We start from the raw sequence: 22,409 nt of genomic DNA on the forward strand, positions 1-22,409 counted from the left end.
TGTAAAAGTCTCTCCGCATTCATTAAGTAAAAGTCAAATCGTGTCTGCATATATATTACATCCTTTAGTGAAGAAAAGGAGCTCCTTCTAAAAAACGTGAGGGCAAATACATATATATATATATATATATATATATATATATATATATATATATATATATATATATATATATATATATATATATATATATATATATATATATATATAAATGCAAATCCCGTACCTTTCGCAGCAGCGTGACGCAGATTGCAACGCAGACAGCGTACGCTACTAGTCTACACGTTCATGCCTTGTGACATGCCAAAAGTCACATCACAGTCATCTGGCAAGATACATATGCTTCAAAAGGCTCTACTATATTGAGGCTTAAACTAAATATAAAAGTTATGCTTCGCGGCAATATTTCGAGTTCCCATAACTTTTTTCAAAAGCAGAAAAAAAAGGGTGAGGGTGTCAATACGTGCGCACGTCTTCTCATTTTCCGGAATGTTTATAACACAGAACAGTTTGCCCGAAGGCACCTTCAACGGCATCTGCTTCCTTTAATGATGTTCAGGGCCTGAAAGCACTTAGAAAGCACTCTCGTGGCCAATGGAACGACGAAAGTTTATCGCAGTCTGGAGCTCTTCCGAGAAAAAAAACATACATGGAGAGCAAGTCTACAATAGCATGCGGCCTCGGCGTGGAGCAATAAAAGAAAAGTGTACCTCTTGGCTTGGAAAGATGCAAGTGCCTTGTGGAGTACTTCCTTGAAAGGCGTGGGTGCTCGCTCTGCGAGCATATCAGAATTGCGTTAGAAATGCCCTCAAGGCGAAAGAAAAGTATTGCACAGGAAGCGTACCACTTTCATGAGAGTAATATTGTGATAACGACGCTGCTAAGTGCCTCTAAATAAAAATCATTTGTGAATGCTTTCAGGGACAAGCGCCAAGGCATTCAGTAAAATGAAAATTGCCTAGGAAAAAAAAAAGCGCGTTCTCTAGATATGGAAGACAAGTGCGGTCAAATGTGGAAAGGTACTTAAAAAGTAATAACAATCGTTACATGCGCTTCTTTGGCATGACACTATCATTTGCTGCTCGTAAGATGGGAATTAAGTGTCATATCAGATGGCCAAGGCAATTCGTGCCTGATTTTCTAGCCGTAAATTATTTATGCCTATAAACTAGAACCCGCGAAACACGCATCTTCCGTGCGATATACGATAAGTGCGCATCATTTGTTTGCTTTAACAGCTGGATATTTATGTAGCAATTAGACAAACTCATTACTAGACATATTCACACACAGCCGATACGAGCATTACTGTAACTTTGTTTAGGTGTTATAGTCGAGGCACTTATCCCACGCTTCAACTTTTGCAAAACTGGAGTGTTATGCGACTGTAAAGCGTAAACCATCTGCATTTATATTTTTGTTATCTCTTTGTTTTCTTGAGCCTTTCAAGAGCTCCAGAGGAGCTCAGTTTGCTGCCAACTTCAATACCGGTGCTTTTCATTTTTTGCTATCTGTTTAAGCCTTGTATGAAAATTTATAGGTTTTGGCCAAATGAATTAAGTTTATGGCTAAACAATCGTGTTTCCATCATGGACAGAATGAATATTAATAATTCTCTGTCGACGCTCGCAAGCAAGCGGCGCAGTGCTCTTTCGTTGCATAATAAACCTCGCCAACACGCCAGTGCCATGAAACAATTGGGATGAGTGATTTGGTCACATTTGTATCATCGCAATCTCGCTGGCCATGCATAGTCGCATATTGCAGATCGGTATTATTATAGTAGTTATAAATTCAGTTATGAATTTTCTGCCGGTGTGGGGTTAACAAGAACCTATTTAATAAACCGCCAAATTTTCAGTGCACCATCACCAGCATCATCATCATCAAAAGTAGTAGTAGTAGAAGAAGAAGAAGAAGAAGAAGAAGAAGAAAGGAACAAGTGCAGCAAGCAAGCAAGCAAGAACGCAGCCATGGCGGTTTGGCAGGCTAGATTCAGGGCCTCAATTATTTCCTACAGGGGAGATTCAGCGCCTATTATGATACTTCCGTTCCTGGTGATTCTGGCACTCCAGTTGGTATGCACCCAGTCGCAGCTGCAACGCGACAAAGCGCATTTTCGGCTTGCCGCCGCTACAACACCAGACCGAGCCGTCGCCGGCGAGGTGATACCACAAGGTGAACCAGTGGTTCTCTCAAACACCCGGAGCAGACACGCAGAGGATGAAGGAAGCTGCTCACCCTCAAAAAACGCACAGGGCAGTTGTTACATGGCAAAGGCTGCAGTTCGTGCTCAGGTAAGGTTACATCTTCTACCGTGTGAGAGAAACCAGTTTAGAACCTTCCATTGAGAAAAAAAAAGATGGCGGAGCATCCATCTTATGCAGATGATTGGGGAGCGTAATGCGATTAACCGACTAGTGATTGGACGTTCCACGTCCGCCGTCAAGGTCTGTGAGTGGTGGCGCTGGCTAACACTCCCAGGGTTCTACAAGGAAACATAAATACCCAAGAAAGTGGACGGGGAAACAGCGCCGCGGAAGCTCGATTGGTAGAGCATCGCACGCGAAATGCGAAGGTTGTGGGAACGTTCCCCACCTGCGGCAAGTTGTTTTTTCATCCGCTTTCATTTCCATCAATTTGTCGTTTCTTTATTTCATTTATCAAGCACAAGTAATTCCCCCTATGTTGTCCTTGGTATCAGTGTTTGTTGGCTTCTTATGATATGACTAATGAAAATCGGGCCCCTCGATTGACCCCCTTTCTTCTCATTTATGATGGGTGTGTAATTGGTGATGCATATGTTTTATGCGTTATGGTCATTGCTATTATGATCTTTGTTCTTCCATTTCGGCGGGGAGGCGTAGTCGGTTAGTCACAAATTTTTATGCGTTATGGTCATTGCTATTATGATCTCTGTTCTTCCATTTCGGCGGGGAGGCGTTGTTGGTTATTCACCCGCCTTTGCCTCAAGCGATCGGCACGGGCCTGGATGGGCCACTATCACTTTAATATATTTAAGGCTACATGCCGCTTTTGTGACATTGGCACATCTATTCATTGTGATTGGCCAAGAATGGTCATATAGCGGTTTCACATAGCCACAGCCAAAGTAGTTTGTTGGACCACATACCCAGTGACCGAAGTGGGCGGCTCGGCGAGACAGGAGCCCAATTTCAGTAGCCAAAGCTAGTAGCAGCTCTGTAGGTGGTTTCATGGAGTAGTGCAATGTGTTCGCTTTCTACCGTGAATTCGGCGACGATAACAAATGCACGCGAGTCTAGAAACCGAACGAAACACTGGAGTTGTTTTCACATTTGTTCGTGTTTTAAAGCAAGCTGAGGGTTCACTTGAAGGGAAAAGAGGTTCAATTACTCGAACGCATAGAGAAATGTTTAAGAGAAATACCTATAGAGTGGCTTGTTCTGGTGGCGACGAGGTTTACAACAGTAAATTCCCAGCAAATCGCTGGCACTTCAGTTACGCTGGGTTTCTTTGCACCATCGATAATTTCCACCTGTCACAACTGGAGTTGTCGCCCGCGCTGCAGGACGCTAATCTCCCCAGCACCATTCAGCCGCCGACACTGGTCGCTGCCGGCGCATCTGCAACCGGGACGCTGAGCGTGGTCCACTCGGGAGAGCTGCTGAGCCACTTCCTAGAAGTGGATAAGGAGGACAAAGATTGCACGAGTTCCAAAAAGACATTGGGAGACTGCTTCGGAGGTGCCGCCCGAATCAGTTACCAGGTTAGCATCCGCACCCTCGCTTATCGAGCACCCTTAACACCGTACCGCGGAGCGCGCGAGATGTGGCGAAAATCGTGGCACGCGTGCAATATGTGTGAGATTTTCATCACGCCATAGCAAACGTTCTTCTTAAATATGAGATCTGCAATGTAGGGCATGGCCTTGGCGCGATTTCACGTAATTGTTTTTACACGTGTAGTTTACGCGTAGGTTTTCACCCATCACGGGCATGACGTCTGCCAAGCGTCATCACAATCGCGATGTCACTCTTGATTTCTACGCTTTTTTTGTGGGTTTTACGTGCCAAAACCACTTTATGATTATGAGGCACGCTGTAGTGGGGGACGCCCGAAATTTCGACCACCTGGGGTTCTTTAACGTGCACCTAAATCTAAGTACATGGGTGTTTTCGCATTTCGCTCCCATCGAAATGCGGCCGCCGCGGCCGGGATTCGATCCCGCGACCTCGTGCTCAGCAGCCTAACACCATAGCCACTGAGCAACCGCGGCGGGTGATTTCTACGCTGGGCTTGCAGACAGCCGAATTGTTTTCTCGGGAGAGCCTCAGCGGAAAACCCAATTTTATGCAGATCTACCATTGGTCTGTAGTTATCATAGCTTCGAGTTTTCCATAGTGCTCGTGAACGAACGACCGAAGGATTTCTCTCCTCTATAACATTGTAACCGTTTCCAATAGCAAACACCTCTTAGAACCCTATAACAGCTCGAGGAGAGAGACAAAAGCCTCCATGGCCTTATATGGCTAGTCGGTGGCTCGTAACACCTATTTTATTTGCCAAGGCCCGGGTGGATTATAATTTGGCCCTTTCATGATTTCTCCTCTTCCTTTGCTGGATTCCGCAAAGCCCATTTGTCAACTTGGATATACAGCGCTCGGAGTTGCGTGCTGCGAGCACTACACGGTCGTTCTTTCAAAAGAACGGCCCTTTGGTCCTTTTTTGAGGCACCTCATGGGCGTAGTTGCGCGTGTGTAAGTTATGTGTGAACGTGTGGGCGCCTGTGTGCATGCGCGCACCTGTCTTGTGCCAGCTCACGCTCACTTATGTCTGCAGATCTCCTAACCTAATCAGACCACCTGGTTCTCGGCCATCCTCGAAGGTGCTTTCCTTTCCTGGGCAGCCAATCTGTAACTACAACAGACCACCGTTTATCTGCCCTGTGCATTACATGCTTTTCCAATGTAACGTTTTGCCATCGTTTCCACATTGCGGAGTCCTCTGGTCATTGATATTGAACTTGCATTCGAACATAATTGCATATTTACATTTGCACCTATACGTATGCAGTAAGTAACATAATATACACGAAGACAGCGGTGGGAATTACACAGCAAACTGAAGTATAGCCCATAATCTAGCTGACATTAACAGGAAGAAATGGAATTCGGAAAATCCTTTTATGCACCGGGCAGAAAAATGGTGCTCTATTAGAGCTGCAGAACATTAGGGCATTCGTTAGGGCATTCGTAGGCACAAGAGAACGTGAGCTGCCACAAGACAGGCGTAATTTGAGATCGCTAGGAGAGGTTTTTTCGTCCTGAAGTGGACAGCAAAAATAGGCTAGTGATGAAGAAAGTATTGTTCAATGTTACCTCCCTCTTTACAGATGCTAGTGAACAAGCCAGGGATATCGCTTTACACCGGCAACATTTACGGCGGCCACGTCTGGTTCCGAATAGCGGGGATAGAGATGGTTATCAACATGCTCAATGCGATGGCATTCGACGTATTAGTGAGTACTCGCAACTGGTGTGATCAAACACTGTTGGACATTTTCGTCGGCGGCACGTCCGACAGATGACACTGAAGGGAACATTGGATCAGCCTGGATTGCTGGAGAATATTGAAAATATTGTATTTGGCTTTCGCAGGCTTGAAGATTAAGAAATAGCAAACAATGAAACGTTCGCCAATTCCTTCTGGGGAGAGCGTAACGGCTTGCCACTCCTTCAGCTAAACTTTCGACAGTCCTTGCAATATCAAATCAAGCAAGCTTCTTTAGCCTGTGTGAAGTCAGAGTAGCCGTATTGCAGTCTGGTTCTTGCTTGATGACACTGCAAGAACGGTTTATGGGACCAGCAGTTGCTATACGATAATGACCTAACGGAGCTTCCTTTACTTATAGTGTAGCGGAGGAAAGAAAAACCAATCATTTGTCGCTGAATTTTCCCACTATACTCTTGCTCCAATGACGTCTTGCGATGCTGTAGCATTTAATTGCACATTCGTATACGTTAAATGTCTGCACGAAGAAAGCAAGCTTTTAAACAGTTTCGCTGGCTTTGTTATTTCTATATTCTTAGCTGAAAGCTTAGTTGAAAGTCTATGGCGCAGATATAGTCCGGCTTAATGCTTACGCGCGTTCAGCCCGGCGCAATTATGCTACACCGGCACAAAGGGGACGCTCTACCGGCTAGGGTCACCGCGCAGCCGGCGTGACTGGCGACGTTCGGCGCGTGTTGGTGTTGCCAGCGCAGGAATACCGCATGTCCTGTCTCGAGCTGCTGTGAGGCGCGTGCAACGCAGCGAACTATACCAGGGTCAAATTTTCGGCGATTCTGGCGTCGCCGGCCTAACATATGCTGAAGCAGGGTTTGGGTACGGGCTATTTAGTAATCCCTCGCAAACGTGACTAACAGCGCGTACACAGACGAGGGGACAGAAAGAACGACGAAGACGAGCGCTGAGTTCCTACTCTTCCAACCAGTAGGAAGTCAGCGCTTGTCTTCGTCATTCTTTTTGTCCCCTTGTCTATGTATGCCTTGTAAGTCACGGTAGCATGTCCGTCGTCGCCGGCCGATACGCGTAACTTTGGAAACACCGGACAATATCCGCGTCTTTAATGCTGCGCGCCCAATCGGCTTGCTTTTCAGTGAGTAGCATGATATTGTTATAGCTCGAAGAATTTCATGTGTAACCGAAAAACCCCTTTCTCAATACCGCGTGAGAATGCGCAATTTAAGCCCTTTTAGTGGCCGGTCGATAGCTTCCGTCCGGAGTGCAGTGGCAAACGACCCATTCTCCGCCGTAATAACAGCCCGTCTGCTTTCGCCGTTCCCTGTACGGCACACGTAGTAAGGAGGCGTTAAACTAAGGCTAGAAATGCCGCAGACTGTATTGAAAAGTTGATAGCAAGTGGTACGGGACGCCCTGGTAAGTACCCGACCCGTGAGGATGTTATATGACTAAAGGGAACCCAAACGAGAGGATGCGCCACTCGTGTAAGGTTTACTACACGAGTGGCCCCCTCTCCGCTGCCTTTTACAGTATTAATGCGTCAGTCATGCCCCGCCGAGCATCTAGCATTCACATTAACCGGACCCTACCGGCAATATTAATTTGCAGCAGTTGGTCGAACATTCCGTATTCTATGTTTCCTTATATACTAATTGGAATGAAAATGAAAAAGTGTTTGCAGTATTAGCCACGACAATTTTGAATAGTTTACCGCTTTCCTCGAAACTGTCCACAAACTTCTTCATAAAAAAAACGAACATTCTCGGCAGTATTTGTGTTTAGCTGTGAATTTTTGTAAGTTGTTGCTTAATTCTGAGCAAATTAGTAAACAAAGTAAGAGTGGTATTGCAAATTAACATGCAGCAGACAAAGATAATGTTTAATGGCGCGACAAACGAGCAAGAATTCGGGAAGTCAACGCTTGTCTTCGTCGTTTTTTTCTGTCCGCTTGTCTATGTATGCTCCGTAAATCACGGTATATATAGCATATCCGGCTTAGCCGTCAGCCTCTAGAGTCTGCGCAGGAGTAGGTTTACCTATGTCAATTACTCGCAGGGGACCCTCGTCGTGAGAAGGAAATATACAGAATAAAAATGGGTTGGAGTGAATACAGTAGACATTACCAAATGCTGACTGGGGGCTTACCACTCTCGTTGAAAAGTGTACGATCGTTGCATTTTACTGGTGCTTATACAAGCGGTAGAAACTCGAAAGTTAACAAAAAACGCTCGAGAGCACGTTAAGGACTGCGCAAAGGCCGATGGAAAAAAATGTTGGGCGTAACGTTAAGAGACAGGACGAGAGCGGTGTGGATCAGAGAGCAAAGAGGGATAGCGCTGACATTGTAGGTGACACTAAGAGAAAGAAATGGGTGTTGGCAAACTATGTAATATGTAGTACAGATAAGCGTTGGAACATTAGAGTTACATAATGGGTGCTAAGGGAAGGGAAGCGCAGCAGAACACAGCGAAAACTAGGTGGGGTGATGAAATTAGTAAATTTGCAGGTGCAAGTTGGGATCAGCTAACGCAGGATAGGGGCAGTTGGAGATCCCAGGGAGAGGCCTTCGTCCTGCACTGGACACAAAAAAAAATAGACTGGTGAAGAGGAACTTTCCTATAGTTACAGACATATATATATATATATATATATATATATATATATATATATATATATATATATATATATATATATACTGTGCATTATTTTTTTGCTGAAGCTTGTCGACTGTGTTTTTCTCGTTTACTGATTTAGTTCAAGTGTACTGCTAGTCTCAGATTGTATTTTCTATCCTTTGTTATAGTGTTATTTATGCTTTTTCCAAGTTCTTCGCATGTGCTCAGTTATCATTGTCGTGATATTCTACTTCGATATAAGTTATCGACTGAAAGTACCAGCGCAGCGGTGTAATTTGGGATGCTGGGCTCAATTGTAAGTGTTCTATTATTACTTTTTTGCGTTATATGATCGCGTAAATGCAGTTTAACGACGGCAAGCTTATCGGAAGCTTGCAAGCACAGTGTCTGGAACTGCGGATATGAAGCGCTTGTGCATGCATAGCAAACTTCGCGGGTGTTGGCACAGTAGCGAGTGCGAGTACCTACAAGCTCCAAAGTTCATCGCAATGCACAACTAAGGTAGCTTCGTCATTCAACTTTGTTACATGTTGCAGCTTCATAAGGCACCTATCTCAGGTGATCACGGCGGTCGCAGCAAAATGAAGAGAAAAGAATTGCCACTAGCTTAGACGTACCTGGCAACCTTAAATCATTTACTGCGCTAAGTGGTTAACGGCATTACAACATGGGACTGCGGTATGGCGACAGCTTGTGACAAAACAAGAGCATGGCAACGATGACGACGGAATTGTGAAGTCGACAGAATCACTGCCATGACACTTGGTTGCCAGGAAAAATATATATATATATATATATATATATATATATATATATATATATATATATATATATATATATATATATATATATATGCCGGTGCAATACATTTGTTGAAATTTATTGCAATTGAAGCTTTAGTGAAGCGGCTAATTAAATGCTAAACTAACTTCGATTTGGGCAAGTGCATTTATTTTCACCCTAATAAAGGTGTAGTCGCATACAGTGGTCGTCTTTATAAGCCTCACAGGTCGCCATTTTAATCTTGTGCAATTTTTAAGTTTAAGAAACACCAATCAGGGGAGTGCACTGTTTGAGATCTCTACGCAGTAATGTATGAGGACGACCGCTATTTATGATGCTTGTTGGCCAAACAATGGTGATGACAGGTGTACACACGGAGAAGGTCAACAGATATCTAAACAATTTTAAGGATTGTACACCTGTTTGCGTCACAGTAGCCCATATCAATTCTGGAGCATTGAGCAAGAATGTTTTTAGCGAGGCGGAGTCAGCTTTCCTGACAAACAAGCATAAGGCAAGTAGACCAACTTGGTAGCGGAGCGAGTGCAACCCGTGTTGCCGGCGTGACCGTTATGCGCATGTCCACTAGCGTTGCTGAGGAATGATTGTGTTGCACACAACCAGAGCATAACGTAGGGTAAATCGCACGCTAAATATGTGTAATTAGAGCAGCCGCAAAGGTTTCATGTATCTATGAGTTAATTATTCATATATGCAACTGTGCATAAGGCAGAGTCACGGCGTATTAGTGTATACACCAGCGGTATAAGTGCCTTATATACGTCATTAGGATACTATTAGTACCTTACACTGCGGGGAGACACAAGATCATCGCATGGCAAGACGAGTCGGACACCATCACGCATAGTGCAAACATGAAGGAAACGTAAGATGAGCTTTATTTATGAGCCTACAGGTTGTCCATCAAGTTCAGTTGGCAGTTTAGGACAATGAACCTGGTTTCATTTAATTTGAACTTTCTTCCTTCATATACTACAGTGACACACAGAGAAATTGTTGTCTAAACATTTTGGTGGTTTTAACAGCTTAAATACTTCCCGCCACACGTATGTCTGTCGCAGACTTTGGGAAGGTCGGAATTCCAGCTCGGTTCTCGCGGCCTAGCAATGATGTTCGGCCTCCTCGATACGAACACGAAAATAGTTCTCTGCAATGTTGACTTCAGCCGGGAGCCGAAGTTGTCGAATCTACCAAACAAGCCGACCCGCTCAGTCATACTAACCGTGGGCAACCTCAAAGTTGGCATCACAGGCTACGTATCCAGCGGACTGAGCACTGCGTCCAGCGGACTGAGTAAGTACTGTTGACACGTTGACCATATTACAAGTCATTATTGAGCGTTAAAATTGTCTAGCGAGCCAGCACGGGAGCCGGAGACGAATCAAGAACGGCATAGTGTCCAATCATTTATTAGTATAGAAACGCTGGTAATGTGGATAATTCTCACTTCATCCGCTGAAATAGGTCGCACGGGAGTCACTAAATTATATGAGCCATGGAAGACAACTCTCAGTAATTTCGTAAGCAACAGTGCTGGCATGCGGCTCAAAGACTTGAAACTAGAGGCCGATAATCGAGGCAGTGACTCATAAAAAAAAAACAAATAATAGGACAAGCTTAAATACGGTAGTGCCTACTCCAGTCCTGAAGGCGGTAGTTGTCCTCTTTGTCGTGGTCGATGCATCCTGCTTTGGTTATGGTCACTCGTTAGCCATTCAGAAGCGAATTGTTGAAAGAAAAAAACAAATGCCGTGACCATTGAATTGCAAGTTTCAAGTTGCGCTGGCTTAGTCACATGCTCACGTATGGTAGTAACGCCTGGAATTCTTGGTATAATGGCGCCCGGACGTGTAATGTATGCTGAAAAGTTTGTTCTCAGCAATAGTGTCACCACGAAGGTGGTTCCACAGCTGCTATGATTGGGGAACAAAAGACTGACTGAAAGTGTCAGCGTTGCCGGTTCGAATTGCTATTTTATCATGACGATGAATGTGGCGCAACTTGTAATTAGGCCTAATAATGGAGCCTCTGCGAAGAGAAAAATGGGAATAAATCTTGTGAAACAGTAGAAGGACCGACATTTGGGCGAGTTGGTACTGCAAGATGTTCAACTTGTGAAACAGGGTCAAACGTGCTATCCTTCTACGTGATGCAGGTGATGGAAGGGCTAGGTTACCTTGTATTAAAATTAGGCAAGTGGTATTGTAATTATTTCAAAATATTACCCCAATGAATTGATTTGAACGAGCTCGAGCGAAAATACAAGGTTATCGTGTTATTGTTCATACACGGCTGCAGCGCCTTCTAACTTAAGACGCACTAATGACTTGTAAAGTACATGGTAGTTTTAAAGATAAGGTGCCGTGAAGAAACTTCGACCTAAGTAACCAAGCATGCTGTGAGCTGCTTTGTTGATTGTGCATTCAGTGTGCAATGTCCAGTTTAGATTCGCACTTATATAAAATTCGCCTCCATTCACAGCCTGTGAAATTGTACAGCGAAGATGTTGACGTTAGAAAAGCACCGCCTCCACAAGCAACGTGTGTCACGCGCACGTGTGGGGAAGTGCAGCACGCATCCTCATTCTTCTCGGCCCTCCGCCAAGCGCAAGTGCCTTGTTGAACTAACCGAATCTTGAAAGCAAATTGCGTCAGAAAATTCGTAAAGTACGATTTGCATACAAGCTAATCACATGATAACTTCGGATTGTAGTTCGAATATGCGAGAAAACGTAATTGTTATGCAGAAACTCAAACACAAATCCATTTTCCAGCTGCCGTGTGAGGTTCGCATGAGTGGCTGCAGCCGCTATGTGACGGTACGGTTTTGGGCGAGCACGAGTCAACGAAAAGTCCCAACGAATTTGAGGCTAACAGCTTCTCTGTAATATGAAGGCTTGAATACTTGTATGAGTTAACAGCTCAGGTGGCACTGGCTCTCGCGCACCAACTGCGGCGCATGCGCAGAGGGTAGCTTGATTACCCGCACACTGCGCGTACGACAGGGTTACTGTGTAAGCTCCGGTAGCGTAAATGGAAACACTATAGCATACCGCCTCCGTCTTACACGCTCATCACTCCATAAGCAAGCTCCTTGCAAGGCGTATGGCCATCGTCGATACGATGTCGCCCTAACAGAGTCTTGACCACCAGCTTGTGGAAAATTCTCGGCTTCACCTGTATGCAGCGATCAGCCCAATCATGGTTCTTATGACTCACCATGATCCTTAGTGTAAACCAGCTAGCTCGATTTCTTCTTTAATAGAGATTTATAAGACGACGACATGTAGCGTGTGTGTAGCTACAGCAGAGGGATTGTGCAAGTCATTACTAAATTGACGTGCTCCATATCAGCCGCGATCGAAGGTGTGAACGTAACCAAAGCGATCAAGGCAGAAAGCTGGGCTAGTTGGTGTGACATCATTAATCAAAAGGCTATCGCAAATAACAGGGACATAGACGGAGGAAGCGACACCTGTCGCTCGTCCTGTCGCTTCCTCCGTCTGTGCCCCTGTTATTTGTGCTAGTCTTTTGATTAATGGTGTACGTAACCTTTGGCTAGCCATCGTTTGGCACTCGTTACTATAGAAAATGGACGGATTAGTTGCAATAATAATATTACCATCATTGTTTGTTCGCTGAGGTAATGCGTTCGTAGTTTTTCGTTGTTATTAACGAGGTGTGGAACTATTTATCAAAATAAGGAACTTTAGAAACAAAAGGATTTTTCGATGATAGAGTGAAGTCATGACCGCACTATCACAAACAAAGGACTTTGCAATAGAAACTTGGCGTATGAGATGCATGGCTTGAAGAAATGAGCGCTACGAAGACGCAGACTAAAGGAGGAATATGTACGACGGACAAGGCGCTACTTCTAACTAAATGTTTTCTTGAAGAAACAAGGTTTTATATAGACACAACCTAGAATAGCATCACCGTGACATCACGACCTCCCTATGTCATTAGAAAAGCTAATATGTCCCATTCGATTCCATCTCTAGAACGTGCCAGAAACCTGGTGTCACGAAGATACGGACGGCAATTGTGACATTTACAGTGTTCAGCCAGATCACCCCCCGCATTGTTATTTACTGCCCAATTCTTCCCACGCGCCCTTTCATTGAAACACCGTCCGGTTTAACCGATATAAACCTGTTGGCAACTTAGGGGTATCTCATACACGACATTAGTTTTGCAAGCCGTGTACTGCGCTGCATGTTTCTTAGAACATGGTTCGGGTTTTGCCTTTGTCAGCATAGGGCAGTAAATAACAAAGCGGGGGGCCATCTGGCTGAGCACTGTAAAAGTGACAATCGCCGTTCGTATCTTCGTGATACCAGGTTTCTGGCACGTTCTAGAGATAGACTAGAACGGGAGATATTAGAAGCTTTCTACATTGCGAAGGCCCAGGGCACATGCATTAGCTGCGCGTCAGTGACGCTTACCGAAAAAAAGATAGCTTTTCTAATGAGATAGGGAGGTCGTGATATCACGGTGGTGCTATATTAGGTTGTATCTGTATAAGACCCTGTTTCTTCAAGAAAACATCTAGTTGGAAGTAGCGCTGTATCGGTCGTACCTGTTCCTCCTTTAGTCCGCGTCTTCGTAGCACTCATTTCGTCAAGTATGCATGCAAAACAAACGCTACCACATCAAGCTTCTGCTGCTTCAGAGATGCATAACGCAGGAATGGAAATTGCATACCGTGGTGGCCATGCGTACACGGCTTTCTGCTGCTAAGTGCCAGAATGCGGGTTCTGCCGTTGACTGGTGCAGCTGAATGTTGATTGTGTCTAAATGAAAAATAAAAATAAAAAAAGTGGAAAGTGCTTTCCTGTGAAAGAGAAAAAGTCTTTAGTCAATGCTCGAGATGTTTGTCTGGTCATAGGCTTAGTACATACACTTAGTACTACATGAGAGGACAAAGTTCATATATAAAATCACACATATACATACATATACATAGTGCGCACGCACATAATATATACAGGCACACAAAGTAGCCAATACTTAGAGTACCTCGTCAAGGGCAGCGTCTCCGAGGAAGGCTAAAAGCGCCTTCGTTGACCGCAAAGTACTATTTTTACTGCAACAAAATTTAGGTACATGATACAGCTTGAAGGAACTGCCAAGCAAATTTACACAAACTTCAGAGGAATTCTCGAGAACTCAAAAAGCCTGCAGTTAAATAAAAACAAGAACCAGGTGAGCGCACTAATTATTTACTTCGCTGTCTCTAAATTCTGGTTATAATCAAATCGTCACACAAAAGAAGTTCGGCAACATGTTACACTCTTGTAACACGTGAAGGCGAAAGCCTGCAGCACACTTGGTAAAGCACCGTCTCGCTTCATCGCGTTGCTGCTTTCGCAATCCAGCTTCTTCGGCTTGTTTTCCACTCTTAGCTGTGGCTTCGCGCGCTCGTATAGCGGAGTCAGACTCGCGCCAACGACATTTCGCTTCGACTTTACGTTGCATCCTCTCTGCACGGTATTAAACCGTATGCTGTTCTTTGTATTCCAATTGTGATTTTAATTAATGTATGCACTGTTCAATTCAATTTGATGAGTGCTTGTAGCCTCAGCAAAGTGCGCTTACGGGGTATGAGCCATTGAGAAGGTCACGTGATTTTACTCTACAGCTCGACTATACGCCTCGTTTCTGCACGTTCTATGCATGACTCCAATCTATGTATGCAATATACGCTTTACTTTGCTGAGTGCAGCCTCTGCATTACGAAAGGAACTAGGACTTGCCTATTTGCTTGCTCATAGGGGTGCATAATCCATGGCTGATGATGATAGTTTTTGTACCATTGGATCGGACGACGCGTCTTTTTCAAGGCCATCGGGGGTATGAGCCAGTTAAGGCTTTCGCCTTCATAAAATTAAATTCAGCCGCTCATATACATGCCAAAACCCCGATATGGTCATGATGAATGCCCTAACACATCAAAATGCAGTCGCCACGGCCGGGATAATATACCTGCGTTAAATCGTTTTGCTTCCAAACGCCAACGCTGTGAAGAAATAGTTCTCAGGAACTCACGAAGAATGCGATCGTCGCATGCAATGAATAAACGCATGAGGCACGTCTTGGACGATACCCGATTTTCGTGAGCTGGGCGTAGGCACACATAGAGTAAAAGTACATGGGTTTCTATGTACTTTTCGCACAGGCACAATCATTGTCAACGATCCAGCGGATAGCCTCCGGAATGAGTCCTATAGGCTACGAGAGGAGGGCTGCCACATCGTTCTCGCGATCGGTGGTGGTGACACCACCGAAGACCGCCATCTGGCTGACATCCTGCCCGACATCACGGCGTTCGTGGTGAAATACCATGCCCACTTCGCATATCCTTCTTCGGGGGCAAAAAAACACATGCTGGACTTCGACCAGGACCTGGATTACCCGATAAACTTCACGCGGTCGGTGGACGGCAAACCGGCGTACATATTCGCCTCTACAAATCACTACCAGCTGCTTAGCAAGTTCCAGATCACTGTGGATACTGACCACATGCGCGTGCTCCGTGCCAATGGCGATCCCGTGATTCTCGACATGAACACCACAGAAGGTATGTTCTTGAATCTGTCTACACGTAGTGGTTAGAAAGAGACACAGTGAGCAGGAAGAAAGTGAAGGTGGTCATGCATCTTGTTTCCCAACGTCAGCTTCAAAGGAAAGAAAAATAACAGTAGAAGCACAAAAAGATAGCGAGAGAACACTACGTGTGCAAATTTACCTAAGCTCTCCTAGCCTGTTGTAGCGATTCTGCGACATGCCGCATCCGAGCTCATAATTGCACCTGGAACACTTAAGAGAGAGAAATCCTAATTTTGACGTCGTGTGTGGTCATCCAGCAAAGACACGTCCGTGTTTCGCCATTTGTGACTAAAAAAGAACGCTTTTGGCATGGTGCTGCCGCCGAAGGTGAACACTTAAGGAAACTCGTGCGGCTTCGTCTATTCAGGGGCGTCTCCTTTGATGTCTCCATCTCTGCAATGCCGACTGTTTTACAGGCTACGAGAAAGTGCGAAACAGTTAATCTTCCAAGGTTTAATCTGTTATGTGAGAAAACATTCGAACACAAAGGCGCTCTTTTCTGCTAGATGCCCACTTCAGGTTTCTTAAAACGAGTCGAGAAATCTCATGGAGTGTAGCAAATGGCGTGAGAGTAATTTTGGATGATCTCATCCGGCATACAAGTTTTCCGAACTGCAACATGAATGTTTTTTCTTAAGGCGATATAATTCCGGCTATAGGAGATTAATAGTCCTCTGTTGTCGCTGCTTTAGGGGTTTATGGTGGCTGGTAGTTGAAGTCACACATTTATTCTTCGCTTGCCTCTAATGCCATAGGTCGTAGCATTTCCTGTTTCTGTGTAGTTCTCGCAAGTATCAAGAGTACCAAAACTGAAGCGCGCTAGACGTATCGCTCATTGATACATTATAGCAAGAGCGAAACACATTATTGTTTGGATAATAACATAATCCAAAGCAAACTTCCCTGGGAGCAGCACGGACCGTACTTTAATGGGAAACATTACAAACTTTGCTTGCTGAAAGGTCTTAGATTTTTGGTGTAATCGCACTCACTGTCGTCCTAAACACATTGTGTATGTTGTATCCGTCCTTTAAGACCAAAGGTGGCGTTTGCGAAGAATTATGAAGAGCTTTACACGACCCTGAAGGCTAAGAGTCATATGCTCACAGATGTACGTACTTACGAAGAGAGACGCCAATTGCAAAGTATTCTTAACTATGTTTCCATATTTGTTCTTTATAGGTTTCTTATGAAACTGAAGGAGGGGCCACTCCTACTGTAATGGTAATAACTACGGGGAACACTGCAGGTTGATGAGCTCTATCTCCAGTGTGGAGTAACAACCTTGTGGCGTAACTGTGAATGGGTTACGAAACAGGTGGTAGCGCTGATTCTCGTGTTCAAATGAGTTGAAGCGCTGGTAAAATTCTGCGAAAAGGGTTTCGACCTGTTGCGCGTTGGTGGCGCTTACTGACCTCAACATTTTTTGCCATCAAGAAAGTGTTTCTCGCAGGTTGAAAAACTCCCTATGTTCCCTCATACGAGCTGCAACGTGAACAAGCGCAGTTCCTCTTGGAATGCAAATATGGCGTTCACGATATCCATAATAAGATGCTCCTTTCCATGCAAGGTTGTGTTGTGTGTATTATGATGGCCTGTTATATCCGTGGTGAATGCTAGGTCCAATAACCATTCGTCGTCTTCGTGTTCCGGAATGTTTTTCTCTTAATCGCTTAAGAACCTAATGATGTTTCAGCGATTAACAAATTCAGAGCGATTCAAGATATTTCTTTTATTGACGTTTAGGACGCGTGGTGTAAAAAGGCAAAACTCTAGAGACACAGAAAGAGCGTTCCCACTGCTTAACCAACGAACTTCAGTATAATGCGGGAAATCCTCGTGTTGTCGAACTCTTGCAAGTAATCTTGAAATATCGTACAATTCGAACCATTATAACTTAAGAGGTTGACGACTGCTGTCACCGTCTTTCTTGAGAAGCTCAAATTTTTAGAGTATGGCATGGGGTGCTTCCTCGTACGGCACACAGTGCTAGTTCTGAGTTTCCACCCCGCTGCGTGACTCGAGCAACGCGACGGCTTAGGTCCTCTCTGAAACCATAGCCGGGGCGCCACCCGTGCACACATCTGTCACCTTTTCCAGCGACAGGTGGAGTTTGCAGGGCGTAGTAGGCGCACTTGCTTCAGTTAGGTTCTTAACTCGTCTGCGTGATCTGGACCGTCATTCTTAAGCAGCTCAGATCTTGAAAGGTCAGCTTCTTTATTGATATGTGGTGCACAGCGAATCAGGACAGGGGGACACAGAAAAGACGAGAATGAGCGCTATTCTGTGTCCCTCTGCCCTGCTTCGCGGTGCATCATTTACCGATATTGAAAACCAACTAGACCAAAGCACGACATTTCTAGGTCAACTTCTTGTCCGGGCATGTCTATTCTCAGGCCATCATAAGGCACCTTTTATAACCCCTATGAAAATGGTTATTGCCTTTATGTTTCCTTTATGTTTCCTTCTTGTGCCCTATGTGACCTTTATGATTCCTTGTCCTTTGTGTGACCTCCGGGACGCCAACTTTGTGTGTACCACATGTTTACTCATCCTAACATCTACCTCGAGGAAGTGACCTTTATTATGCCTCTAGGATGTGTCCTTTATGTTTACGGCAGGATGTTAACTGGGTGTGTACTATGTGTTACCTGAGTGTACACTTGAGTGCACATGTAGGTGACATAGAGTGCACATAAGAACTGTCTGTACATTTATTACAGGCAGATATATCTGTACTGTGTGACAGCCATTGATACACTCTGCAGAGTCATTGTTAGTACTAAATCTTGCCTTATCCTTTCCTTTGCCCCAAGAAAACAACCCTTATTATAATTATTGTAGGATGTGCCCTTTGTGTTTACGGCGGGATGTTACCTAGGTGTGCACTTCAGTGCGCACGTAGGTAACATAGAGCATCAATCTATATATGGTGCATGCACTCTTTATATGTTACCTGCATGTGCACTCAAGTGCACATGTAGGTAACACACACACACACACATATATATATATATATATATATATATATATATATATATATATGTATATATATATATATATATATATATATATATATATATATATATATATATGAGCACTATGTTACATGTTACCTGTGTGGGCACTCTATGTTACCTGGCTGTGTACTCCCTCGAGTGCACATCCAGGTAACATAGAGTGCGCCCAGTGATTATCTTTTTACACATGCTACAGATAGGTCGTCTGCCTGAAATGTGTACTAACTTTAACTACTGGCGTATCAAAGTAAAAAAAAAAAACATGGGGGGGGGGGGGTGCGCCTGCCTCCCACTCCCTATATATCTTGGCCGTATTGATCACCACGTGCCATCAACAGTACATACGTACATCAAAGCCTCATGCAGCGAATAATCCCTCACGAGAAATAACAATTGCGCGGCGCCTAGAGACGCGGTGGCACGACGCGCTGTGTTCGATGGCTACATGAACCGCAAAAGAGGCGGATGCTTCCGCGGCCAATCCGCCGCTTTGCTGTGAGCGTATATGATTATACAACCATTTAAGTAGCTGTTCGCGGTGTTATATTGGTTTCATGATAGCCTCATTACACATAAATATCTAATACGTACATTACGATTGTCTCCATATTACGCTCGTAAGATTTGTTTGCAGCCATCAGCGGGAAATGCAAGCGCTGTCACCTCCAAAGCTCTACTGGAGCTGCCGCTAACTTTCAGAACGCCTAGTTCGAAAGAACGTAGTGAAATTGAATATCTATAACGTTTCTGATGCTCTAAGCTGAAAAAAAAAGCTCGAACATTGGGAGACGCTGCCACTGCTCCACCTCGAAACCGTGGTCTTCGAAGCACTTTTTGACATGTTGCTTTTTCTACGCTATCTTTTTTTCAGCCCTCGGCCTTGTGATGATGCCTTTTCTCTACTACTCACACAGATTATACACAAAAGTTCGGTCACTAACCAATGCAGAACCGGCGGTTGATGCTAAAAGTGCCTTTCTTTTCAAAACTGCGTGTGATTGCTGTAGCGAGATAGCAAAGTGGGCGAGTTGGTTACGATTCATCGTACCTTTAGCAACAGCGCAAAGCAACGCGTAAACAAGGAACGAACACTCCGAAGAAACAGCGCCGTGTTGTTGTGTTTCTTCCTTTTGTCCGTGTCGCTTTCGCGCTGACCACAGGTACGAGTAACTGCTGTAACGATATTAGCACGCGTAGGAGTAGGGCAGCGCGGATCCCGTAAATGCTTGCTTGGGCGTATAACTGAACAATTTATAATTGTGAGTTGGCTGAGTATGAAAGTTGTGTGCGGAGTATGGCCGTATTTGATTACGCGAGCATGCAAGCAGTACGCCTGTTTCACTTTGGCCGAAGTTCCGCTGCCGCTGCAAGCCAGCCATCGCCACCCCAAGCGATGGAACTGCACATGATGCGCGCTGATTGGCTCGTGTCCGCCGGCAAAAGATCGCGCATAGTTCGTCTAAAATCTCTCCATATACTTTAAAAAAACAAGGCAGCGCACCAAGACACTTAGTAATTTGTGTTTAAATACCAGCGTTCCTTCCAGCAACGACTTTTTTAAATCTCGAAGGCCGTGCTTTTCCATGATGCACGCCCTAAAAGGAAATGTAGATCTCGGAGGCTAAATTCACTTTTTAACCGCAGCGCGGCACTGCCGTAGTGTGGCGGTTGACGGTGAGCTGGGCCACGTTGCGTACGTATGAGCGCTGAGAGTGCTCGTTGCAGTTACACGGTAATTGAATCATATTTTCGAAGTGCCTAAACGAACTGTGATCAGTATCGTGTGCATTAACCATCAGGAAACCTCCAGATTTGTGTAACGCCATTAGTTCGCCTTATGTTTCCTGTGATACACCAGTGTCTTGTGTACTACAGCGCCCGTCTGAGCTTCCTTTGTCGTCTGTCCGCGTTCGCCCGTGGAATACCTGATACTGTGGCTTCGAATTGTGGTGCGTGGAAGAATGTGTTGAAAGTTGTGCTTTCGTGCGCTGGTGTTCATCGGAAATTCGACAGTGTTCACGCCGGAAAGAGCGTCGTCGCGTGGCGCCTGCGAGACGAAGAAGCCGTTTGCTGACCACATTGAAGGTAAGCAGGTCTGACGCTTGCGCGCATTCTCGCAGCTTTTGGTTCATGTAGTAAGCTTTGTGGAACGACAACAAAACACTTTCTGAGCGTACGTTGACCATGTTGCTGTGCACATTTAGCCAAGCGTTTCACGAGGGGAGTTTCCGTGAAATGTATTATTTCTTACCACTTACTTGCTTTATGGAGTGATGTGCTACCACCCCTGATTGTTGGGACTTAATGGGCAAATATTTACGTAAACGCTGAAAGTTACTGTTTTCTCCGTAGTTTCCCGGCAGGAAATTCTTCCGTAGATATGAATTTCCGCAAGTTACGTGTGTAATGCATGTCGATGTGTCACGGGCATCGCGAGTTGGCACGCGACTGCGATGTTTGACACTTGAACAGATATTAGCTTGTGTGAAGATTACTTTATTGAAAGTGTTCAGATTGAAGTCCAGCTTCGCGAGAACTTGTCTGCATTGTTTGTGTTCTTCGACGTGCTCGTGTATTTGTCTTTTATATTGTAGGGCAAATATAGACCGACATTACAACAGCGAAATTTCTTTTTAATCGAGGCATGTCAATCAGACGCTCGTTTTCATTAATATTTTCAACCGAAGAACAGGATGTGAGTTCCTGCGATTGTTAAAGACAGTGGCTTGTAGCACTGCCTTATAAGGGATGCGATTTTCTTGCGATGCTTTGCGCTCGATGTTTGCCACTGTTATAACCCACCTTCCACGGCTGGCTGTTATAGTTAATAACGATAGCGGAATGTCGGTCAGATCAATGAGCAAAAGGAGTAGCATCGAAAAAGGGATCGCTACAAAATCGCGGTCTAGGTTTTAGACCCTTCGTAATCGATTGTTCATTTGATTTACTAGATATTTAAGTTTTGGTGATAATTTCCCAGGTAGTCTGATGTTTGCGGCTGGTTTTATTCCCGCCTGAATTTTACCATATAACAGTGTAACCACTTGAGATATAACTACGAGACATCTGTACAAGCAGGCACACAAAGATTTGTTGGCCAGTTGCCTACTCCTATAGGTCATGTACTACTTAGCAGCTGCTGCAGAAATGTTTAAAAGAATTTGTGAGCAATTTAATACCTGAGTGGACTGGCAGCTCAGTCTCTTTCAAACAACAATTAGTTAAAAGCTTCTGTGTTGCCCTGATGTTATTATGATCTGTTTTTGACTGCTCCACATTTCTTAGCTGTGTGCATACAGGCCAGGCTGTTCTTGCTTATATGAATATTTTTGAATGAGTGAAAAAGATTGGCTTTTGTTTTGTTTTTCAGGTGCCTTGTGAGCTCTCACCCAAGCACCACATTCCAGAGGTCTGCTGTGAGCAGACCTGGCAAATTGAAGTAACATCCAGATAGTCCAATAAACTGTTCGTAGTTTCAGACAAACCTTTGCAAAATATAGTCAAAACTTTCTTTTAAAGGTGCAAGCACTGATCCAAACATTACATTTTATATTAATCACAAAGACATAACTACAACAGCAGCACTGCAGTGAGGAATGTACAGTGGTACTCCAAGTGTTATACTAAAATAATCTATGAAGTCTAATTAGTTTGTAATTTTAGAACAAATTGGCGTAAATTTCTGTGCCATAGCAGAGTTTCAATCCGTGCGCTGCATCATGTAGGGAACAGTAACCTGACAATGAAAACCAATGCAAAACTTTTTAACTCAGGAAAAATTTATAAATATAAGATGTGTACACGGAACTCTTCATCTATGCATGTCTAGGTAAAAT

At 44.4% G+C, this 22,409-nt stretch overlaps 1 protein-coding gene and 1 long non-coding RNA gene across 6 annotated transcripts in view; one reads left to right on the forward strand and one right to left on the reverse strand.

The window, feature by feature from the left end:
• Positions 1-22,409, reverse strand: part of LOC135899137 (uncharacterized) — a 154,379-nt gene that overhangs the window by 110,728 nt on the left and 21,242 nt on the right. For all 4 annotated transcript variants that reach the window (XR_011512741.1, XR_011512743.1, XR_011512742.1 and 1 more), the window contains exon 4: positions 3,406-3,655. This is a non-coding gene — a long non-coding RNA (uncharacterized lncRNA). The remainder of the gene's footprint in view (positions 1-3,405; positions 3,656-22,409) is intronic.
• The window catches only part of LOC135899135 (protein 5NUC-like), a 52,475-nt gene continuing 31,981 nt past the window's right edge, over positions 1,916-22,409 (forward strand). For both annotated transcript variants that reach the window (XM_065428407.2, XM_065428408.2), the window contains exons 1-5: positions 1,916-2,294; positions 3,548-3,745; positions 5,372-5,497; positions 10,004-10,235; positions 15,123-15,524. In XM_065428407.2, the coding sequence (XP_065284479.2) occupies positions 1,971-2,294; positions 3,548-3,745; positions 5,372-5,497; positions 10,004-10,235; positions 15,123-15,524 (1,282 nt within the window). In that variant the 5' untranslated portion in view covers positions 1,916-1,970. The remainder of the gene's footprint in view (positions 2,295-3,547; positions 3,746-5,371; positions 5,498-10,003; positions 10,236-15,122; positions 15,525-22,409) is intronic.

Source organism: Dermacentor albipictus, chromosome 3 (assembly GCF_038994185.2).
Source record: "Dermacentor albipictus isolate Rhodes 1998 colony chromosome 3, USDA_Dalb.pri_finalv2, whole genome shotgun sequence".
NCBI classification, from domain to species: domain Eukaryota; kingdom Metazoa; phylum Arthropoda; class Arachnida; order Ixodida; family Ixodidae; genus Dermacentor; species Dermacentor albipictus.